Source organism: Lithobates pipiens, unplaced genomic scaffold (assembly GCF_037356315.1).
Source record: "Lithobates pipiens isolate NorthernLeopardFrog02 unplaced genomic scaffold, aLitPip1_a1.2 Scaffold_16, whole genome shotgun sequence".
Classification (NCBI taxonomy): Eukaryota; Metazoa; Chordata; class Amphibia; order Anura; family Ranidae; genus Lithobates; species Lithobates pipiens.
In genome coordinates this window covers 221,056,825-221,080,446 of record NW_027507748.1, presented here as the reverse complement: position 1 = coordinate 221,080,446, position 23,622 = coordinate 221,056,825, and the positions used below count along the sequence as shown (strand labels likewise).

The following is a 23,622-nucleotide window of genomic DNA, read 5'->3' as shown; positions in this document are numbered from 1 at the left end:
CACCCTTCCCCCTGAAGTTATGGCTATTAGGAAAGCTGTTTTTAAGGTGATATCCCACAATGTACAGTCTTCTGTCTGAGCACAAGAAGGGTTTGCTAGAAAATTTGAGGACTACTGCCAGGTCCCATTGATGGAACCCATTTCTCTTGGGAGGGCCTAGTCAAAGTATCGCTCTCATGAAGTGCTCCGCCAGCAGGTTTGCTGCCCCTTTCTTTTGGGTAAAAGCCGAGATGGCTGAAACTTGCACCTTAGGCAAACTTAGGCTGAGCCCCAATTAAAATCAGGACTGCAGGAAAGACAGGATTTGAGATACATTTGGGTCTCTAGGGTCAAATGGATGTCCAGCTGCAAAGAAGGTGAACCTATTCCATATTCTGGAGTAGATGGCATCGGTTGACCCATTTCTGGAACTCTGTAAAGTTCTAATAACCTCTAGAGAACATTTTAACTCTTGTAACCCTGCCTTTCAATCTCTAGGCCAGCAAGGCCAGTCATGACAGTTGCAGCTGTATGATATCTTTTTGGAGATGAGGAGTCACCGGCAAAGTGATTGGTGGGCACATGCTGAGATCCATTGCTGGAGAGAACCATGATCTGCGAGGCCAGTAAGGCAATAATGTAATGACTGTCAAATTCTCTGTCAGTCTCCTCAGGATTAAAGAAATTGGAGGGAAGGCATAAGCCAGTTGCGCAGCCCAAGGATGGGTCAAGACCTCCGCCCCTTCCACTAAGGCGGAGGGTGGCATGAGAGGAAGCGACTCACCTTGCAGTTGGTTGATGAGGCAAAAAGATCCAGTTGTGGACACCCCCACTCGTGGGTGATCTGTTTGAACACTTCGGGGTGAAAGGACCATTTGTTGGGATCCTTGAATTGTCTGGATAGGCGATCCGCTTCCAAGTTCTGACAGCCTGGAAGATATTGTTGTTCCAATGTCAGTCGGTTCCACCTCTTTCAAGAGGAATTGGCTATTTGTCCCACCTAGTTGCTGTATATAGGAGACTGCTGCCGTGTTGCCCACACGGAGCAGGACTGGGTGACCCTGTATGATGCAGCAAGGTGGCCAACGCCATGAATGCTGCTCGAAGTTCCAGAATATTGGGAACTAGGCCCTGAGTGGGAAATTCCCCTCTACCTTGGATCTTGAGTTGTTCGCAGGTGATGCCCCACCCTGCTGCGCTGGCATCTGTGTTAACAATGATCCACGGCTGCAGCCTTAATGGATGATGCTGTGTAGTGTTTGTTTCGTCTAACCCCAAGTGACTCTGGCGCATCCAGCTGGTGATCCCGATTGGCTGGGCTAGACAAACTCTTCTACTGCATCAGGAAGCATTGTTGTAAAAACTCGAAAGTTTCCAGTAAGCCCAGGGTATCATCGGAATACATGAAGCTACTGTCCCGAGAAGTCTCATGCACTGGGATGCCGAAATCACTGGTGCAGCCAATGCCTGCTGGAACTTCTTCCTGATTTTAAGGAGTTTCTGAAGTGGCAAAGAAACTGTGGCTGCCTAAGTATTCAATTGGGCCCCTAGGTAGACCATATTCTGTGTGGGCTCCAGCTGACTCTGTTAATGCCTGTCCACCAACGCAAATCTGAGGAACTGCTGGTATGACTGAAGGATCTGCTGGTAGACATCCTCCAAGTCCAATGAAATCCTCCAGTCTTATGGTTGGATTATGGTATGGAGAGACTCCATCTTGAGTCTCTATCCAGAAGAATTGATTCAGCATCTTGAGGTCATTTGAACAGCCAATAATGGCCTTGCACCACTGTGGACTGAATCCGCATCGGTCTTGCCAGAACAGGGCCTTTTGGGCAGCCTGGCTCCAACTGCCTCTTGGGCGGGCCTGGCGTTAAAAGGGCTTCTGAGTATCTGAGGGAGCCGCAAGGGCCTTAGCTCTCTGCCGCCTTACAAAGGTTGACTGTGTACCCCTCCAACCCCTTTCTAGAGTCCTTGGATGGGCAAAAGCCTCCAAAATCCAGGTACCTGTTTGGCACTCCTCTGGATGGTTGGCCTCTTTGGCATCTGGACCTTCGATCTTGGGGCAGAAGACCTGATTTTCCTCCTTTAACCCTGGAGAGGGTAGTCTCCAGTTTTTTGGCCAAACAGCTCCTTCCCATCAAAAGGCAGTTTACAGCAACTCTGTTTTGAGGATGGGTCGGCCGCCCAGGGTTTTAGTCAAAATGCTCTTTTGGCTGGGACTGAGCTGAGCATGGCTCTGGAAGATCAGCGAATAATGTCTATAGCTGCCTCACCTGCAAAGCTCGCTGAGAGTTTTATCTCAAGAGCCTTGATGATTTTTTTCTTTTGGCAGCTGGTTTTTGATTGCATACTCCAAGTTCTGCACCCACACTCGCATAGCGCTTGCTATGGATATTAGGCAACAGTGGGCTTACAAGAACCACCTACCATAAGTTAAAACTTTAAGTTCATGGCAATGCGTCTATCAAGGATATCGCAAAAGGAGGTAGAGTCTTCCATCAGAAGTGCCATATTCTTGGCCAGTCTGGTGACTGCCGCATCCACCGTTGGTGGGTTAGATAAAGAAGCCGCAGCCTCCTATGTGAGTGGATACAACTTCTGCAACCTATTGGTTGAGGAGGAATTTCTCTCCCTTCTCCCATTCCCCCTGAAACAGGTTTCTTATTTATGTCATAAGAGGAAAGGGTGCTTACCTGTTTCATTAGGTTCCTCCTATGGAACCCAAAGGCTTGTTCACATTTGCAGCAGGCGCTGCTATTATACTGAAAAGAGATCTGTGCTTAGGTCACTTTTCAGAGGCATTTGATATTATCACATATGGGGGAGAAGTGTTTCCACTATGCGATTTTCAAAGAGCAATTTGCACGCAATTTTGCAACCTGCATGGGGGCCGCCCATTCACTTGGCTGCCCTACGCGTGCAAAAAGAAGCCCCTGCTCCTATTTGGGGGCAACAAGCTTCGCACAATGTTTTTAAAAGCGTGTTCTCCCACGTGAAAATCACAGCAGAATCGCATCGCATTTGGGATGCCCTGAAAGGATAAAGTCACCTAATGCATGTTGTGCAGCGATTGCCACACAATTTTAATCAGATTGTATGGGGTGTCCTTCTTTGGAGGAGATTCCGGAACTTCCCATTCCAGTGCAGATTTTACTGCCTTAAAAAAATGGTGGTATCATCACAAAAATCAAAGCCTGACCTTCAGGATCCTCTGCCAAGGAGGAGGCGGCATCTTCTGCCTCTGCATTGAAGGTTGGCTGTAATACTGGATCTGGGGATTCACCTGCCTAATCCGCTGGGCTGGAGTCATCCCTGAACTGCTAGTTATCACTCTAGTTAGAGGGGTTTGAATGGCTTGGTTTTGACCTGGTGCAGGGCCCACACTCTGTTCATTCTATTCTGTCCCTGGTTGTCCAAGACAACTGGAAAATTCTGCCAGGGAGTTATGAACTACTTTCTTAGCAAGGGTGACACCTGCTGACTCTTGTACTCCTGGTCTCTGGCAGGCTGCCTGAAGCAGTTGCTGCAAAGTAGCTTTCCTGGCATAGGGTCATCTCCACATGACCAACATTTGCATTTCGGGCACTGAGCCCTCAGTGGAGAAGCTGTGTGCTTTCTCTTAAGCGTACATTTGCGCCCTTTGTACTGGGGTTTGTCAGGACTGGATGAGTCACTTTCTGCCCTGGACAAATCCTGACAATCCAAGGGGCCTCTGGACCTCCTAGAGCGAGAGTGTCCGGGGCTGCAATAGACAAGAAGGCATGCTCGTCCAGCCATAATGCACTCTTTTTCCCTGCATCTTCTTACCCAAAGTTGGCCCTTACCTGGTATTGCAGTAGCCTTTGTTATACGGTGTTAGGCTCATGATGGCAGAAGAACTGCATGGCAACAGAGAGAAATAAGGGAAGCGAGAGGGGAAAAAAACATACCCCTTTTTTGCCAAAGAGGAAGAAATCTAGGCAACCCATCCCCTAGTAATTAATTCTTCTCTGCTCCCTCTCCCTTCCATCCCCACTACTAGAACAGCAAGCCTTACCTGACATTGACTGTTTCTCAGGGGGAGATGAGATGCTGTCTCTGCATGCATGAATCACAAAGGCATCCATTACTTGGCCATTTATGCCCTTTACATAGAGCACATAGAGCATACGGCCCTCCCCGGCCTCTATTCTAATCAAAAAAGGCTAGTACAATTAGAATGGAAGCCAACGCCCACCCACACAAAAAGACACTTTTACGCTGGCTACACATCATGCAATCCTCTGCAGATTTTTTTCCTAAGATTTACCAAAACCACATAATACGAGGTCAAACCTTAAGAGCCTCAATTTGTATGCAATCAAGCAGGCTTCTGCACTACATGGTCCTGGCAAATCCAAAGGAAATCAGACAACAAAAGCTGCACAGTGTGTATGGGGTCTTTACACACACATGAGAGCAAGAAAAAGAAAAAAAAGTTTTATAGAGATTGACAGACCTGGATAGAGCTCTAGAGGAGAGAAGACATCATGCAGTCCCAGCTGCTTGATCCAGATTCCAAAGCAGGCATGCCACAAGAGGATTGTTGTCTGATTAGGGAACACCTTGACCCCAAAAGACCACCAGAAGGGATTCCCGACCTTGTTGGTGCGTTTAGTAGACTAAGATGTGGGACTGCGTGCTGGGAGAGGCTTTAACCCAGACGGACTCCAACATAGTCGGTAGGTAAGCGCTTATCCTGAGTGTAACAGTCTGTAGGTGTTGATCTTTGAGTACAAAAAGGAGAATGGGGGAGGTAGCTCTCAGTCAGACTTTTATAGAGATAAATAGGTCCTGTGAGTGGATATAGGGGCAGAGCTATATCATATGTATGCTGCCATGTGTTGGCGTCAGGAAAAGTTTTTTTGCTACATACTTTGTTTTCCTAAGAAAAATGCAGCTCCCATTGGGATGAATGGTAACACATATCAAATGCATCTAAAACTCACATAAATTGTGCCTTAAATATACTGCATCAAATACACAGAGGAATGAACGTAGCCTAAAGCGGGCCATAGATGCTTCAGTTATGAATGAACACAGTGAGCATGTTCGCTATGTTCATTTAGAAAAGGAAGGGGCCATTAAATTACATATTTACTAGCCTCTTCCCCCACTCTCCATTCTGAAACATCCCCCACAGCAGCAGGAGGGAGAGGAAGAAGGAAGCAGCACTGCGGCGGGGGGGCCCAGGCAATAGGGGGAATAGCCACCGCATGCAGTGATTAGGCACACCCTGTGCACGCCTATGGTGGCATCCCGGCCAGGAGAGCACAGCGATTACTATTAGTGTCTACAAAAGCAGCTATCAATAATCGCATGTCAAATCCGACAGGCTAATTGTACCCAATTTGATTTATTGTCCGGCTTAAGAAGTGGACTTATTCAAAAACATATTCAAAACTTTAGGGCAATTCTTATTCTGATAGATAGTTGAAGCAAACCAAACAGAGTTTGTTCTAAGAACTCATTGATACATAATGCCCTGCGAGTGCTGAAAAATAGATATTGGTGAAGACACTATGAGGTCGTTTTACTATATTTACTCTTGCTGATAAAACGCCCATATATGTGCAGGGAATATAAAAAATAGGATTAATAAATTAAATGACTATGTCATATGATAATATTATGACAAATAAAACACATTTCTGTACATATGTAAATCATAGTTATTGTGTCATACCGTCAAGGGTTAGGCCTATCTTGACTTCATTAGTAGCTGTGTTGAAGGATCTACCAGTTGCGCACTGTGAAGAACAAGCAAAAAAATCATAAGCTGTTAGACTGGTTTACATGTCTGATATTTTAATTGGAAATAGCAAATCACGATGAGTTTCTATATTTTTATTATAGCATATGTAACTACCAGCACCAGCATCTATTCACACATGCATATAGGCATGATTTTCAAAAACATAACATTTTAAGATTGGAAAAATACATCCATACGTGTGTGTGAATACATGTCGCTACCAGCGGCTGTGCACATGGCTTTTTCTGTTTTGCATTCTTGTAGTCAAAAATACACTACAGCTGTGGCTCTTGAGCACCACAACAATAGATGTATGTAACATTGTATGCTCACGACCATCTAATCTCCAAATTAAATCAGTTATAATGCCCCCATTGTCAAAGCACAAATGGATAAGTCTATTGTTGGACAAAGTTAAAAAAGACCTGTCCAAAATCAATTGGAGTTGGAGGGGAGAGGACAATCTGACTCAAGGAAAGGAAGGCTTGTAAAGAACTGGAGGAAGCACCCGATATAGTTATTAAGGGCAGCGATAAGGGTGGTAATGTTATTCCGCTATCTCTTCTAGATAAATCTACTTACCAGAGACTCACCCCAATCCCTTTTCAGCTATTGCAACGGCCTTAAATTCTAAACTGAGTTTAGCTCATGAAGATGCTAAAAAAGAATATAACTATTTAACCACTTGCTTACTGGGCACTTAAACCCCCCTCCTGTCCAGACCAATTTTCAGCTTTCAGCGCTGATGCACTTTGAATGACAATTACGCGGTCATACAACACTGTACCGAAATGAAGTTTTTATCATTTTTTTCCCACAAATAGAGCTTTCTTTTGGTGGTATTTAATTACAGCTGGGAGTTTTATTTTTTGCTAAACAAACAAAAAAGATGCAAAAAAAAAAAAAAAAAATCATGTTTAATATGTTATAAAATTTTGCAAGCAGGTAATTTTTCTCCTTCATTGAAATGCGCTGATGAGGCGGCGCTGGTGGGCACTGATAGGCACAGTTAAGGTGGCACTAATAGGCACAGATAAGGTGGCACCGATAGGCGCAAAGATGGGCACAGATAAGATGGCACGGATAGGTACCACTGATACATGACACTGATGGGCACGGATATGTGGCACTGAGGTGCAGCACTGTGTGTGCGAGGCAGATTGTGGGCACTGATAGGTGGCACTGTGGGCACTGATGGGTGGCACTTTTTGTCATAGTTTAGGTGGCACTGACAGGGGGCAGGTGGGCACTGATGAGCTGCCCCCAGCTCGCCATGATCGGGACTGATGTCCCGATCACGGCCGCCGGTGATTTTTTTTTTCTCCTCGCGCTGTCAGCGCGAGGAGGAAAAATAGCCAGTTACCGGCTCTGTTGTGATTGCATGATCAGCTGTCATTGGCTGACAGCTGATCACGTGGTAAGGGGTCGGGATCGACCCCTTGCTCCGATCTGTGATCAGGCAAATCTCAGACTCGCTGATCACAGAGCGCGCCGTGCACGCCCCTCAAGGGGCGTGCAGGCCGCTCGTGCATGGGACGACATCAATAGACGTCGTCCCGGCAAAGCAGGTCCGCGCTGTAGCTGTCATTCGGCTATAGCGCGGATCTCAAAAAGTTAAAGGTGCTTCAATTTAACATACCAACATTTTATATAATCCCAAAACTCCACAAGTGCTTAACAGATACCCCGGGAAGTATTTTCTGGAAAATAAGTTTCCACTCCTCAAGGCCCAAAATGAGTTTATTGTCAACACCCTTGAGTTCATGTTGGAACATAATTGTTTTCAATTCTTGGGTGCCAACTACCAACAAATCAGGGGGACTTTGATGGGTGCTCTGTGGGGTCCCGCATATGCTTGTCTCCACCTGGGTCTCTGGGAGAAGGAGATCGTATACCTGTCGTCGCTGTGGTACATTGATGACGTGTTGATGATCTGGGGGGGGGGGGGGGGGGGGCTCACCCCAGGGACTAATTCAATAAATTTATGAGCTGAACCATAATATCAGAAATATCAACTACCATCATCAAACTCTACCCTTTTTGAGTCTGACTATAGGGGTAAAAGATAACAAGATCTTTACTAAGACAGATCGTAAGGAGACAGCAGCTAATACATTATTACAAGCTACACCTCATCACCCCTGATCACTTTTCCAGGGAATACCAGTTGGCCAATTTTTAAGAATCAAAATGAACTGTTCACAAGAAGATGATTTTAGGATCGAAGCAAGAGAACTGTATGGCAAGCATAAAGCAAGGGGATATTCGCATTAATGCATTAGCAGGGCCAAAAAAAGAGCCATACAGGTGGATAGAAGAGATGTCCTGGACAAAACCAAGAATACCAGACATAAAACCCAGCGGCAGGCCCCCATTAGTATTATTACAAAATATGGGTCACAATGGGATCAGGTTAGAAGTATCCTTGGCACCACTGGCATATAGTTACATAGTTAGTCAGGTTGAAAAAAAGACACAAGTCAATCCCGTTCAACCTTAAAAACAATAAATAATATTGTACAATCCAATATACCCACATATCTTGTCAGGAACTCCCATACTGGGAGAGATAGTTGGTGATCGACCCCCAATGACAGCACAGAGATCCCTAAATCTTGGGGACAACCTTACTCACTCTGAGTACCAAAGATCACCAAAAAAGAAATTGGTTGACTGACCTTCCACCTTTGAAGGGCAATGTACCCCTGTGGTGAGTGCCCTGTCTGCAAATATGCAGAAAAAAAAATGATGTGTTTGCCAGCTCTGACGGTAAGAAGCATTAAAAAAAAAAAATAATCAACATCATTAACTGCTCAACTACACATGTCATCTACATGGTAACTTGCCCCTGTGGTAAGATATATTTGGGTAAGACCAAAAGACAGCTGAAGATCAGGATTGGTGAAAACATCCAGAGCATTCTGAAGAAAGATGATGAGCGTTCCTTTAAAGGCATCTACAAACTCAATTTTCCCCTTAAGGAGAGGCAACTTTGACAGAATCCTTTACCAAAAAAAAAAAAAAAGTGCATATTTAATTTAAACAGTTTACAGCCCCTGGGGCTCAACAATGAATGCAATCTGTCCGTGTTCCTTGAGCCCTAGGATTTACCTATCTGTTGGGTTCTGTCATTGCCTTCTTAGCTAAGATCAATATGAGACCAAAACAACTTTCTAATCAGTTACTCTCCCTATCAACTTCCACTAATCCCTTATCTGGACTATATACTGACTGTTGTCAACCACCATCTAAGATTCATACCTGTGTGCAACTTCCTCTCCTATGACCAGGGGTACCTTTCACCCTGGCACAGAAACTCATTCCAGCAATGAATCTAGTCTGTGCTCAATCGATGACCTGCTATTATACTGCGTCTGCTCTTTAAGTTCTTTTTACCCCTTCAATATCTCCTTTTATTCTTCTTTTCTCACTTTTTATTTATATTTGTTTTTATTTTCAATATCACATTTGTTTATTATATTTCTCCCTTATTTTTGTCTATTTTTTATGATATGCATTGAGCAATGCTGCCCTCCTTGGCTGGCCTGTCTTACTGTTGTTACTGAGTGACTGGCGGAGTAACCTGAAGTGGACATCTGATGAACCCTGTGGAAGCACCATATGCAGTACTTCACATGGGCTATAAAAAGAGACTTATCACACGTCTGCGCATGTTCTGAAGAAACTCGAGTCCCGAGTGAAACGCGTCAGTATGACACCATCATGCTGTCTGCTATGAGGGCACGGATCACCTGCTAGCTGGCAACCCCCCTCTGGAAACCCCGGGAGGCTTGAAAGGATATTGAAGTACCTCACCATTTGCAGTAACTATGGCGTTGGACGGCAACGGTACCGGACATTCGCGGTACATGTGAAGCAATGGACAGAACTTCTAGTCTATCCTCAGTGATTTCCATTTGTTTTGGAAATGGCTGGACTGTTGGTCTGATTATCTGGAGGCCGTGGATGACCTGAATATTGGGAAAGTGGTGAGCTGTATTGATTCTCTCTTCCCGGCTGGGAAGTGTATACACATACACATACTCACTTGTCCCAGAGAGACTCAGTAGCCTGTCTCCACCTGTAACATAAGCTTTCCAGAAAATCATCGTCCACTCTGCTACCTGGGAGAACCCCGATTACCCCTGCCGTGCCTATTCATGCTCTATCTATATTATTAGGAAAACCGTACCCCAATATCACTATTTTTGCCATAGATGCACTCTCTAATCTGCCTTACCAAGGGCAAGTCTCTGAACTGATCCCAAATATCTCATATTTAATCGATCTGTGGAATAATTAAATTCCCAGTGTGTTGCACCCATAAGATACTGAGTGAATCGCTCTGAGACTATATCCATTTATGTTCCCACTTGGATACATTTATGAGGATTTGTAGTTCATGAGATTTGTGAGAAGTGTATGTCTGTGTGTGGTGGCCATCTGTGTCTTCAGACAATGTTGTCTAATTTTATTGAATGTGGTGCAGGTTTTGCTATATACAGTATATTTTTTACTAGTTTTCATTGTTCATGTGGATTTTTCAATAAAGAATTGTATATTTTTTTGATAGTACCATTTTATTCTCTTTGAAGAATTCTTTGGGAAACCCTTCCCTTTTCCCCTCTTTCTCTGTACACTGTATGCCCATAGGCTGTACTTAATTGCTGTGCCACAAGAGGGCTTAAAAAAACTGTTGTGTTGGCTTACTGTATAGGCTCCATATATTTTTTGCTGACTAGGAGCAGACCCCTGCTTATTGAACTCAGAGGTCCTTTTTCCTCTTGTGCAATAACAGGATGCTAAATCTGTATTTTGGTTCAGTCCTTCCATTCATATATATTTACGCATACCACAAGTCATTATAAAAGCTGTATGGCTATACAAACTAGGACATCAATAATAAGGTTATTGTCCAATGAACAAAATGAAATGAAACTCTGACTGTCACCTGCATGCAAATACTTGTCAATCTGATTATTAAGTCATGATTGCTTACTTTTTTTCATAGGCCCGAATGGTAAAGTCATTACCCTGCAGGCTCCCAAGTAAATGTTTTTTCCATAAGTTCTATGAAGATATGGTCGCACATGCATATTTCCCAGCCAGCTTGAAGGACCACAGAACTACCCATAGTTGCCAACTGTCCCGAATTTCCCGGGACATTCCCGGGATTAGGACACTTGTCCCGAATTAATTTTGTCCCGGGAAATTCGGTTTGTCCCGGGAAATTGAATTTCCATTTTTTTTGGTGCCGGCCACTAGAGGTCGGCGGCCGGCGGAGACAATGTCTCCGCCGGCCGCCATTTTTAAGAAGACCAGAAGTTGGTCTACAATATAGAGTACCTGTGGCGCCGCCCGCCCCCGCTGCCAATGTGTGTATATGTGTAAAGTGCAGTGGGGGCGGCGCCACACTCTCCGCGCGGCAACGATGTGGGGGCCAGTGGTATGGTCGGGGGGCCAGTCTGTGGCTGTCGGGGGGGCCGGTCTGTGGAGTATGTGGGGGGGCGGTTTGTGGATGTCAGAGGGGCACCAGATGTAAGGAGGGGCTCCGCTGATGGACACAGATGTGAGGAAGGTACCTCTGATGGGGCACCTGATGTAAGGACAGACTCCGCTTGGGACACCTGATGGCATCTGGTGGCAGGCAACGTGGCTAGTGACGCGTGCATGGCTACCACTGATTCTGCATTATGGTGAGTGGAATGATTTCATTTCATATTACAATGTAATAATAGAAATAATGCGCTTCAATCATCCTGACACCATAACAATCATGGCGCCGGGATGAATGAAGCGCCAACACCAGGTATTTGGAGTATCTTTATCTGCTGATTGTCAAACTCTGGAAAACACATATTGCTATTGTGGTGTAGGATCGGGGGGGGCTGCTGTCCCTCCTTTCTCCCTCCCCCTCCCCCCTATCTCTCCCCCTCCCCCTCCTTTCCCTATCTCTCCCTCCCGCATTCATCTCAGACTCTAACCACACCCCTTTGAGCCACGCCCCATGCAAGCCACGCCCGCTATCTTACGTAAACCACACCCATATTTTGCCGCTGCGCACGCCGTATTTTTTGCCTTTTCTTATGCCACACCTATAAACGCATGCCTCGCCCCCTAATTATACCACCACTCCGCCTACTGCCAAAAAAAGTGACCCGAATTTATTTTTTTTTTTTGGCAACTATGACTACCCAACATAGGTCATGCCTCGAAATCTAGGTGATCTGCTAATCTGAGGTATTTAGAGAATGTCTAGTAGCATAAGGAGAAGGAAGGGGACTTTTAGAGTTAAAGCCCAATTCCAGGCTGCTGTTAAAGTGGTTGTAAAGTCAGAAGCTTTTTTTAAATTACTGTATTCCATGCAATAAGATAAAAAAAAAAACCTACTGCATGCAGCTGCTCCTGCGGCCCCCCTAAATACATACCTGAGCCTGATCTCGATCCAGCACTGTGCATGAGAGCCAAGGCTCTCTTACTCCTTGTTGGCTCATATACAGCAGCGGGAGCCATTGGCTCCCACAGCTGTCAGAGTCAGTGATGAAGTAGGATGGGGCCAAGCCCAGCTCCGTGTGCCTTATGGACACAGAGCAGGGCTCGGGGCGAGCACGCACAAGTGCCCCCATAGCAAGCAGCTTTCTGTAAGGGCACTAAGCGGGGGGAGGAGCTAGCAGGGGACTGGGCAGGAGGATTTGACTGCTTTGTGCATAATACACCCATGCATGGTCCCCCACACATTTTATGGATAAATGCTCATTTGGCTAGGGGGGAAAGTACAAATACTTTATTCCTTTCTCCTTGGCAACCAGTACTTTCTTTCACTGTCAGAGAGCTGCAACTTTTCTGACACTCACTTACAGCATATATTGTTTATTTATTAGTACTTAAAGCAGTATTAAACACAAAAGCAAACATTTATTATATTGCCAATTCATAGATGTGATGTCTGTATTGATTTTCATTTGCTCGTTTCTTTTATTTTCATCTGGTCATCTGGCAGTAATTCCGTTTTTTTTAAAAGGACAAGCTGTCCCACAGATGTACCAGTTAGAGGGATGAGACAAACCATTTATCACTGGCAGGGGTGCTTACAATGACCAGCTTTTATTTACTCATGTAAAACCTTTATCCCAAGAGTGAAAAAAACTGTTTGCTGTAACAGGTGGCAAAGTATTAGCTAAAGTTTGGCTTTAAAGTGTATTTAAAAACTTCCTGCCCACCGTATGCAGAATAATGGCCGGCAAGTAGTTCTGTTATCTTGACTAGGCATCATATGATGTCCAGCAGGATAATATGCCGGCGTGCTGACACACCGCAACTCCGATCGTGATAAGAAGCCTCTGTCTGTGGCCAATCACGCTGATCATCGGGAAGTGCATGGTAAAGTAAATGGCATTCCTTGGTTCACGCTGACAGGGAGAGACATCGGCGGCTTTCCCTGTCGGGGGGGCTGTGCTGATAATCAGCACATTGACTATAAGCACAGCCCCCTCAGTTGTGCCAATCAGTGCCCAGCAATAAACACAATAAAGTCTCCCAGTGCCCACCACAGTGACAATCAGTGCCCACCACAGGACCAGTGACCAGTAGTAACACCTGTCATTAATCTATCAGTACCTCATCATCAGTGTTGCCCATCAGTGCCAAACAGTAGCGCCTATCAGTGCCCATCACAGCCGCCTGTCAGTGCTGCCTATCAGTGCCCGTTAGTGAAGGGGAAAACAACATTTTATGACAGAAACTAAGAAAAACGTTTTTTTTTTTTTTTTTTTTGGTATTTTTTAGTTTTTTTAGCAAGAAATAAAAGCCGCAGGAGGTGATCAAATACCACCAAAAGAAAGCGCTATTCGTGGGAAGAAAATGATAAAAATGTAGTTTGGTTACAGTCTTGTATGACTGCACAATTTTCATTCAAAATGTGACAGCACTGAAAGCTGAAAACTGTCCTGGGCAAGAATGGCCGAAAGTGCCTGGTATTGAAGTGGTTAAAACTGTTAGTACATCTAACGCTCCCCTCCCCCAGACTGACAATACAGGAGGTGTGTTGCTGGCCAGATCACCAGGTGAAAACAGAGGGGGAAAAAAAGCCTAAAAAAAGAAATGTAATGCAGCCACCATATCTAATGATTGGTAAGCTGCAATATACTACATTTTTGGATTTGATTTTAATACCACTTTTAAGTAGATACAGCCAGGTAGTTAGAATTATCAGGAGGCAGCCAGCCATGGCAACCCCTTTACTTCTGACATGTCAAATTCACTTTGAGGTGACCATGGACAGTAATATGCAAATGCACAGGTAGTAAAGATCTGACAACCAGTTATAAGCGGCAACTGCTGATCTCTTAACATGGATGGTACGTCGGTGGGAAGGCAAACTGCAGACACAGAGCACTGGCTTTTTAGGAGGGAATAATAGCTGTGTTTCCCACAATGATCATCATCCATACTGTATGCATGTAGCATGTAGCATGTAGCCAGTAGACAATCCGGACTGTCATCTAATGCCCATGGGTACCTTGAGTAATGCTTAATTTCTGCCAAACAGCCTCAGCCTCTTATCAGAGAAAATGTATTGATCACTTACCTTAGAACATGTTCCATTGGTCCTGTCACACAAACGTACATCACAGAAAAAGTTTACATTGGCCTGATTTTGAAACTGAAATGCGCTTATGCTGAAAGCGGCTTCTAATGCACTTCTATTTTGTAACACCATTGTGGAAACAGTTTCCAGGACACAGCTGTAAATGAGAAAAAAAATATAAGAATATTTTGGTTACACTGAGGACCAAACTGTCAGGTTTTAGCATGACTTAGGAAAATTAAATATTACTTTTCATAATTAAGCTTTGATTCTTGCTTTAATTTTAAATTAGTGAAGATCTCAGTGAGCCACTTCATTTCTTTGCCTTTGATAGAGTTTGCCACATTTGACTTTAAAAGAAATATACAATCATGGGGCACTTTATTAGTGTGCCTTGTATACAGCATACAGTCTCAGGCCCTATTTACCTATACCCAAGGCTTTTTTTCTCAAACAATAAGCGCTGGAACTTAACCACGGCCCCACAAAACCCCTCCCCCTACACACACCTTCCAAATCACATCAAATAGTGGGTGTGTTCAGTCAAATTTCACGAAAACAGTAGGATGGTCTTAAAGGGGCATGAAATACCAGGATTGCATTACATACAGAGTGCAGAGCTGTCACTTGTAAACACAGAAACCAGACTGTGTTTACAAGTGATTGTGGTAAGAAGGCACCAAAGGGTCTGTGCCAGAGGTGGTGGAACTGAGTTCCACCAAATTCCCCCTGAGAAAAAGCCCTGCCTATACCCCTTTAAACCCTTCCCTCTGTGCAATGTGGCCACACCATCAGTTCCATGCTTTGGGGTGTTACTCAGAATGGATGCCACCACAACGCACTAATCGGGACATGAAGCATTTTATTTTTGTTTAGGGCAGTTTAGGGCAAAAATTGTTAATTTTATGGGTGGCTACCTTTATAAAGCTGCAATGTAGAGTAGGCACATTGAGATTCCACCAAGATTTTCTGTAAAATGTTGCTTCTACAAGTGGAGGAGACAACATTGGTCTAAAGCCTAGTACATGCAATCAGAAAATCGGGTGAAAAATATCACTTTCGGAACGATCGTACGATAATCTGATCGTTAGTACACTGCTTTAGAGAGCCGATCACGACTGGTCAAATTGTCCAAAGGGACAAACATGGAAATTTCAGTTTAACAGTGCAGTATTCGTCAAAAAAAAAAAAAAATAAAAAATCAGAAGAGCAAGACAACGCATGCTCGGAAACAAAACGAGACATTACAATTAGGGATGCACCGAATGGGTTTTTTGGTGCCGAAACCGATACCGAAAATGAAAAATACACTAGGCCGAAAACCGAAACCGATACCGAAACAGCACCGATACCGAAAATGACTGTTTAAAAAAAATATTTTTATACAGGGGGTGGACAGAGATGGGGACATGGTACAGGAGATGGTCAAAGACTGGGGACATGGTTCATGAGGTGGTCAGAGACTGGGGACATGGTACAGGAGGTGGTCAGAGACTGGGGACATGGTACAGGAGGTGGTCAGAGACTGGGGACATGGTACAGGAGGTGGTCAGAGACTGGGGACATGGTACAGGAGGTGGTCAGAGACTGGGGACATGGGACAGGAGGTGGTCAGAGACTGGGGACACGGTACAGGAGATGGTCAGAGACTGGGGACACGGTACAGAAGATAGTCAGAGACTGGGGACACGGTACAGAAGATGGTCAGAGACTGGGGACACGGTACAGAAGATGGTCAGAGACTGGGGACATGGTACAGGAGGTGGTCAGAGACTGGGGACACGGTACAGGAGATGGTCAGAGACTGGGGACATGGTACAGAAGATGGTCAGAGACTGGGGACATGGTATAGGAGATGGTCAGAGACAGAGGACGTGGTACAGGAGGCATCCCCCATTGCAGACCAGTGTCCCCCATTGCAGGCCAGTGTCCCCCATTGCATCCAGTGTGTCCCTTTGTGTCCCCTTTTGCATCCAGTGTGTCCCCTTGTGTCCCCTTTTGCATCCAGTGTGTCCCCTTGTGTTCCCTTTTGCATCCAGTGTGTCCCCTTGTGTCCCCTTTTGCATCCAGTGTGTCCCCTTGTGTCCCCTTTTGCATCCAGTGTGTCCCCTTGTGTCCCCTTTTGCATCCAGTGTGTCCCCTTGTGTCCCCTTTTGCATCCAGTGTGTCCCCTTGTGTCCCCTTTTGCATCCAGTGTGTCCCCTTGTGTCCCCTTTTGCGGCCAGTGTGTCCCCTTGTGTCCCCTTTTGCGGCCAGTGTGTCCCCTTGTGTCCCTTTTTGTGGCCAGTGTGTCCCCTTGTGTCCCCTTTTGTGGCCAGTGTGTCTCCTTGTGTCCCCTTTTGTGGCCAGTGTGTCCCCGTTTGCGGCCAGTGTGTCCCCTTGTGTCCAGTGTGTCCCCTTTTGCATCCAGTGTGTCCCCTTGTGTCCCCTTTTGCATCCAGTGTGTCCCCTTGTGTCCCCTTTTGCATCCAGTGTGTCCCCTTGTGTCCCCTTTTGCATCCAGTGTGTCCCCTTGTGTCCCCTTTTGCATCCAGTGTGTCCCCTTGTGTCCCCTTTTGCGGCCAGTGTGTCCCCTTGTGTCCCCTTTTGCGGCCAGTGTGTCCCCTTGTGTCCCTTTTTGTGTCCAGTGTGTCCCCTTGTGTCCCCTTTTGTGGCCAGTGTGTCTCCTTGTGTCCCCTTTTGTGGCCAGTGTGTCCCCTTTTGCGGCCAGTGTGTCCCCTTGTGTCCAGTGTGTCCCCCTTTGCAGCCAGTGTGTCCCCCTTTGCAGCCAGTGTGTCCCCTTGTGTCCCCTTTTGCATCCAGTGTGTCCCCTTGTGTCCCCTTTTGCATCCAGTGTGTCCCCTTGTGTCCCCTTTTGCATCCAGTGTGTCCCCTTGTGTCCCCTTTTGCATCCAGTGTGTCCCCTTGTGTCCCCTTTTGCATCCAGTGTGTCCCCTTGTGTCCCCTTTTGCATCCAGTGTGTCCCCTTGTGTCCCCTTTTGCGGCCAGTGTGTCCCCTTGTGTCCCCTTTTGCGGCCAGTGTGTCCCCTTGTGTCCCCTTTTGCGGCCAGTGTGTCCCCTTGTGTCCCCTTTTGTGGCCAGTGTGTCCCCTTGTGTCCCCTTTTGTGGCCAGTGTGTCTCCTTGTGTCCCCTTTTGTGGCCAGTGTGTCCCCGTTTGCGGCCAGTGTGTCCCCTTGTGTCCAGTGTGTCCCCTTTTGCATCCAGTGTGTCCCCTTGTGTCCCCTTGTGGCCAGTGTGTCCCCGTTTGCGGCCAGTGTGTCCCCTTGTGTCCAGTGTGTCCCCTTTTGCATCCAGTGTGTCCCCTTGTGTCCCCTTTTGCATCCAGTGTGTCCCCTTGTGTCCCCTTTTGCATCCAGTGTGTCCCCTTGTGTCCCCTTTTGCGGCCAGTGTGTCCCCTTGTGTCCCTTTTTGTGGCCAGTGTGTCCCCTTGTGTCCCCTTTTGCATCCAGTGTGTCCCCTTGTGTCCCCTTTTGCATCCAGTGTGTCCCCTTGTGTCCCCTTTTGCATCCAGTGTGTCCCCTTGTGTCCCCTTTTGCGGCCAGTGTGTCCCCTTGTGTCCCCTTTTGTGGCCAGTGTGTCCCCTTGTGTCCCCTTTTGTGGCCAGTGTGTCCCCTTGTGTCCCCTTTTGTGGCCAGTGTGTCTCCTTGTGTCCCCTTTTGTGGCCAGTGTGTCCCCTTGTGTCCCCTTTTGCGGCCAGTGTGTCCCCTTGTGTCCCCTTTTGCGGCCAGTGTGTCCCCTTGTGTCCAGTGTGTCCCCCTTTGCAGCCAGTGTGTCCCCCTTTGCAGCCAGTGTGTCCCCTTTTGCAGCTTGTGTGTCCCCTTTTGTTGCAGCCTGTGTAGGGAAGAGAGCCGCCTCCGCCGCCTGTTTGATCACAGCGCCGGGAACATCACAGCTTTCATTTCAATAGCTGTGTGTTCCCGGCCGCGCGCCGTCACACGCAGCCCCTCCCCCTTGTCCGGGCACTTTGATAGACAGATCATCCGTCCAATCCTGCGGATGATCTGTCTATCTAAGTGCCCGGACAAGGGGGAGGGGCTGCATGTGACGGCGCGCAGCCGGGAACACACAGCTATTGAAATGAAAGCTGTGATGTTCCCGGCGCTATGATCAAACAAGCGGCGGAGGCGGCTCTCCTGCGCTATACACCCCCCATGATGGGCGTCACCAGGGCGGGGGGCGGAGCCCCGCCCCCGCCCAGGCCACGCCCCATTTTCGGCTCCATTATCGGCCGTTTTTCTCTTTCGGCAAATTGCCGAAAAGGGCATTGTAGGCCGATATGTTTCTGCGGCCGAAATTTCGGTGCATCACTAATTACAATACAACACATTACATCACTTCCCGAGTTGTATTCTGTCGTATGAGAATTTTCATAACTTTAGTAACCTCTTTATTTTTGATACAAGACTAGCATGCAAAAAAACAAAACAAAACAAAAAAAAAACAGATCATTCTTCTGATATTCAGAGAGACACATTTACCACTTATACTGATTTCAGCGAAATCAGGAAGATATGTGCAAGTTTTGTTTTAAATTCTTCTATTGTATTTAGCACTCTGCTGTGTTCTAGGTCTTTACATTTTCATTCACCTCTATGGTTGCATAAGAAATGCAGACTTACCCATCTTTTATAAGATAAAAAGCATTTACATCATTACGATTATCTGTAGGACTTGCAACACATGTCTCTATCCGGAGAGTATATTGAGTTCCATCAGCGCCTGTCACAAATATTCCCACATAGATGATTGATCCAACAGCCACATTTTCATTATTTTGATATGCTTGTGTAAATGATGAATCTTTATAAGCAGCCATGGTAACGGGAAATGATCCAGTCCCATTCACTCCAGAAATGTATACCGTCCTGAGAAAACAAATAAATGTTCAGGTAACAATTTATTTCCTAATAAGTAGCAATAGCTTTCAGCAATCGTTCACACTGAACACGGCTTTGAAATCGTGCGAGTTCATCTGAAAGACGCATTTCAGTCCAACTTCGGGAGGCGACCTGTCAAATCGCATGTCAAATTGATCCGTTGTGAAAGGGAGCTTAAACACTAATGTCCACTAATGTAAAAAGTTAAATTTTAATGCACTGGGAAAGCAAGAGAAACCTTAAGGCCAGTTTTTGCACCCAAACCACAGTGCAGGTGTACCTGTGGTTTTAACCCATAGTTTCCCATAGACTTTATAATAGGTTGTGGGTTTTCTGAAAGCGCACCAAAGATGATGTATGCAGCACTTTTGGTATACTGTCAGAAAATACAGCAAACAACATGTAACCTAATAGAAAATCTATCTGCAGTGCGGCAGTGTGAAACCAAGCAGATGCAGTAAAATCATCTGCTTTGAAAGTATTTGGTGTGATTTGTGTGCATACATATATATATTATATATCAATTATATTATATATATATATATATATATATATATATATATATATATATATATATATATATATTATATATCATCAAATCATTCTCTGCAGCTATTACCTTTTGTACCGCCACCCCCTCCCTTTAGAATGTAAGCTCTATGAGCAGGGCCCTCCTGTACCTTTTGTATTGTACTGTAATTGTGTTGTCTCCCCTATACATTGTAAAGCACTGCGTAAACTGTTGGCACTATATAAATCAATAATATATATAAATCAATAATTATATATATATATATATATATATATATATATATATATAGTAGCAGAGCGTCCCAGAGAGAGACAGGAAAAGTCTTGTTCGGGGTTTATACGTCTCCCAGGCTCCTCTCGTACATGTTCCGAAATCTCTGATCTATGGTCCAGTTTGGGTCTTGGTCCTCTTCCCCAGGCTAATTTAAGCTCACCTGAGCAGACAGCCTTGGCTCTCTGTCTGGGACACACAGATCATGTTGGTTTGTGAAGAGGAAAAGGTTAGTAAAAGCTGTTAAGCAGCTTATGTAGAGACTGACAAGCGGTAGGCTTGTTCAGCCTGGTAGTGAGGGCCTGCGTATTGTATAGTTAGAGCCAAGACATGGCTAGGATTTGTGTTTTGCTATTTTTTTCATTTGTTTGTTTTCTGGAACACTGTACAGCACCTGTGTGTGGACTTGTATATAACACCAAAATAAACACAGCACTGTTTGTCACTTCATCTATATATACACACACGGCTCTTGAAGAGCACACGCTATGTGTTTTCACAATTTTTAACTTTACCCAAACTACAGTTTGGTTTGGGTCCATTTACCTTAAATTGACTTCTGTGTCATTCTGTGAGATGTTCAGCCTGGCCACAAGGGGGCACTGCCTCTGGTGGCGTGGAACTGGTCTGGTTAGGTGCTTAATTTGCTCTCTCCCAGAGTCAGGTCAGTGGGAGTGGCCGCTGTGGCTCACTGCCCTCTGGGAGAGGGTATTTAAGATGCAGATGTCACGTGGTTCAGGGTTCCGGTCCAGTATGAAGTGTTGATTACATGGTCCTGGTCCTCCTGACCAGCCCCCAGGAAGACCATGGCATGGGGTGTGGATCCACTTGACATTAATGCCTTGGGGCTAACTAGCCCAAGGCAAGGGAACTAAAGGAGGATTCTGAGGTGGTTGGGTGCTGTCTCCGGTTCGGGAGAGACCCATTGAACTTCGAGCATTCCAGGGGAGGACTCTTTAGAAGAACACCACGTACGAGTTTGTTTTCTTAACAAGAGCCTGGAAGGGCTGACGTAACCGAGAGAATCAGGACTTGTGGATATCGCCAAGTGGCTGAAAGATCCAGGTATCCTACAAGTGTTCTACAGCAGTGTCTCAAGTTACTGGGCCATCTACCATGGGACATCCCCTAGACGTGCAACAAGGAGAAGCGGAAGGTAACGGTAAGCACGAAAATAACCAGCAGCTCCTTCGGGGTCAGTGCTACACACATATAAAATAATAATAATAATAATAATAATAATAATAATAATATATATATATTACACACACACACACACACACACACACACACACACACACACACACACACACAGCGCTTGTGTCCCGATAAAGCAAAAAGCAGCTAGCACCACAAATAACAATTATGTGCTAAAGAACAGTGTAAAAAAATGTGCAGCGCTGTTTAAGTGAAAAAATGTATATGTATATGGACCCTAACTAAAGGGTACAACTAAAATTATAGTGGGTATTTTTCGATTCATGTGTAGATATAAATAACTTTTTTGTAAAAGATCCATATGTCATTGTTAGAAACACGCAATGTTAAAAGGGTTATAACATTCATATGTACCATAATGATAAATGTTAGATATCATACCAGATGATGTCTGTTTAGACTAAACGCGTTGGGTCGAGTCCTGTCTATGCCATTGCGCCCTGTATGCCATTCAGGAAATATTATCTAACAAGCGCTTTTATATCTACTGAAATGTGAGGGATTTGTACTTTTTTAAATATCTTTACCGTATACACTATGTAGAGGTGTTGAATCTGAGGTTAATGGTCCTGTATAGCCATGTTACAGCTTGCTGTGGAAGTTCATTGTCCCTCAGAATCGTTGAAAGAGAGCGGTGTGGAGAGTGGTGCGATATCCCCCTTATCTGGTGTTTATAAATCCCTGCTTGTCTAGACACATTAGGCATATGTCAATTGAGTCCATACATTCCAGTACGCCCCCTTATATTTTACTTGTGGTGGAAACCCCTACAGTGGTGACCCTTAAATTGAGGTTTTGGGACTATACTATTCGTGGATCATCATCGCGATTATTTGTTTACTTTAACATGTTTTGGACTTTTTTCACAAATCCACTTTTTATCATTGGACTGCACTTTTTCCTAGTACTGTTGTCACAAGAGATACACCTTAACTGCATGCTCAATGTTTTTTTTAATTGTATTTGTATACAAGAAAGTTGAATCATTCATTATTATGGTACATATGAATGTTCTATATCCCTTTAACATTGTGTGTTACACTGACATACAGATCTTTTACAAATTTTTTTTTTTATAAATACACATGAATTGAATACCCACTATAATTTTAGTTGTACCCCTTAGGGTCCTTGTACATATATATTTTTTCACTTGATCACATTTTTAAATAGATATATCCATCTATCTATATTTATGGTCGGAGCCCTCCGCTCTAAGAGATATAAATAAACATGTCACAAGACTAACAACATAAAATAGACCTGAGGCGTGCCCTGGCCTGCTGTAAGGTAAGCCCTCGTGAGCTGGGCGGTGAGCCCTGGTCTGCTGGGCGATATGCCAAGAGAAGGGCGCATACCTTAAAGTAAATGGATGTCTCTGTAGAGAAGCGTGTTTTAAGAAAAGTACTCTGAGAAGGGAAATGGGTGGGTGGGTACCTTGCACTGGAACCGACACAGACCGTTGTGGGTGGTCTGATTAAATACCCTCCAGGCTCCTCCCATAATTACAGGCCACCATACTGGCCCTCTTATTTATGGTTGGAGCCCTCCGCTCTAAGAGATATGAAAGAACACATAAACACATCACAAGACTAACAACATAAAATAGACCTGAAGCATGCCCTGGCCTGCTGTAAGGTAAGCCCTGATGAGCCCAGATCTGCTGGGCAATATGCCAAGAGAAGGGCACAAAAGACTTGGTTAGGGAGGTAATTATTAATATATGTACAATAAGACACTACAGGGCAAGGTTGCTGAAGGCTCATGACATTTCCACTTGTGGATTGGGGATGTATCGAGTAAAGCGGGTGGATTCCCTCCTGCCCATCTTTTGATCACGTGGTCTGGGACCCCATTTCGTGAGGCTGCTGATGCTGCTCCAATGCAAAAGAATGTCCAAGAAAATGGCCAGGGTCAAGGCCTAATTTGCTCAAAAGGATACTGACGTGACTAATGAACTGGTTGCTGCCTAGGAACGGTAGAAATGGGCTGTCCTGCGAGGGATCAGAAAGGTGAGCTATTAACTGATCTAGAATGGACACGGGGCACCAGGCTTTGAGAGTTTGAGAAAGGTTTGATATCAACCCCTGGACCGAACTGTTGTGTTTTGGACACCCTGAGGTGCAAGATGAAGCAAGTCTGATGGCGTGTGAGGTGGCGTCTACGTAACACCTTACAACTGGGACGGTGACTGAATTCACTGGGGCGCAAGAAGCTGTAGAAAGCCAGGTAGATGGCTGCTTGAACGACTAGGCTGAAATTAAGCAAAAGGGGGATGTGACAGGATGAAAGACACACCTCGGAATATGGCGCTGATGATGGGTAGCTGTTTGATACTGATTTGGGGGTCATTGCCTGTGAATACCACACAACATGGTCTTGA

The 23,622-nt window shown here is 45.3% G+C and overlaps 1 protein-coding gene across 1 annotated transcript in view; it reads right to left on the bottom strand.

Annotated features, from left to right (window-relative positions):
- LOC143982407 (uromodulin-like) overlaps positions 1-23,622 on the bottom strand; it is a 64,537-nt gene that overhangs the window by 3,896 nt on the left and 37,019 nt on the right. Inside the window, exons 7-9 of the mRNA XM_077481077.1 lie at positions 18,962-19,207; positions 14,343-14,499; positions 5,687-5,750 (exon numbers count right to left, since the gene is read on the bottom strand). Of these exons, the coding sequence (XP_077337203.1) occupies positions 5,687-5,750; positions 14,343-14,499; positions 18,962-19,207 (467 nt within the window). The remainder of the gene's footprint in view (positions 1-5,686; positions 5,751-14,342; positions 14,500-18,961; positions 19,208-23,622) is intronic.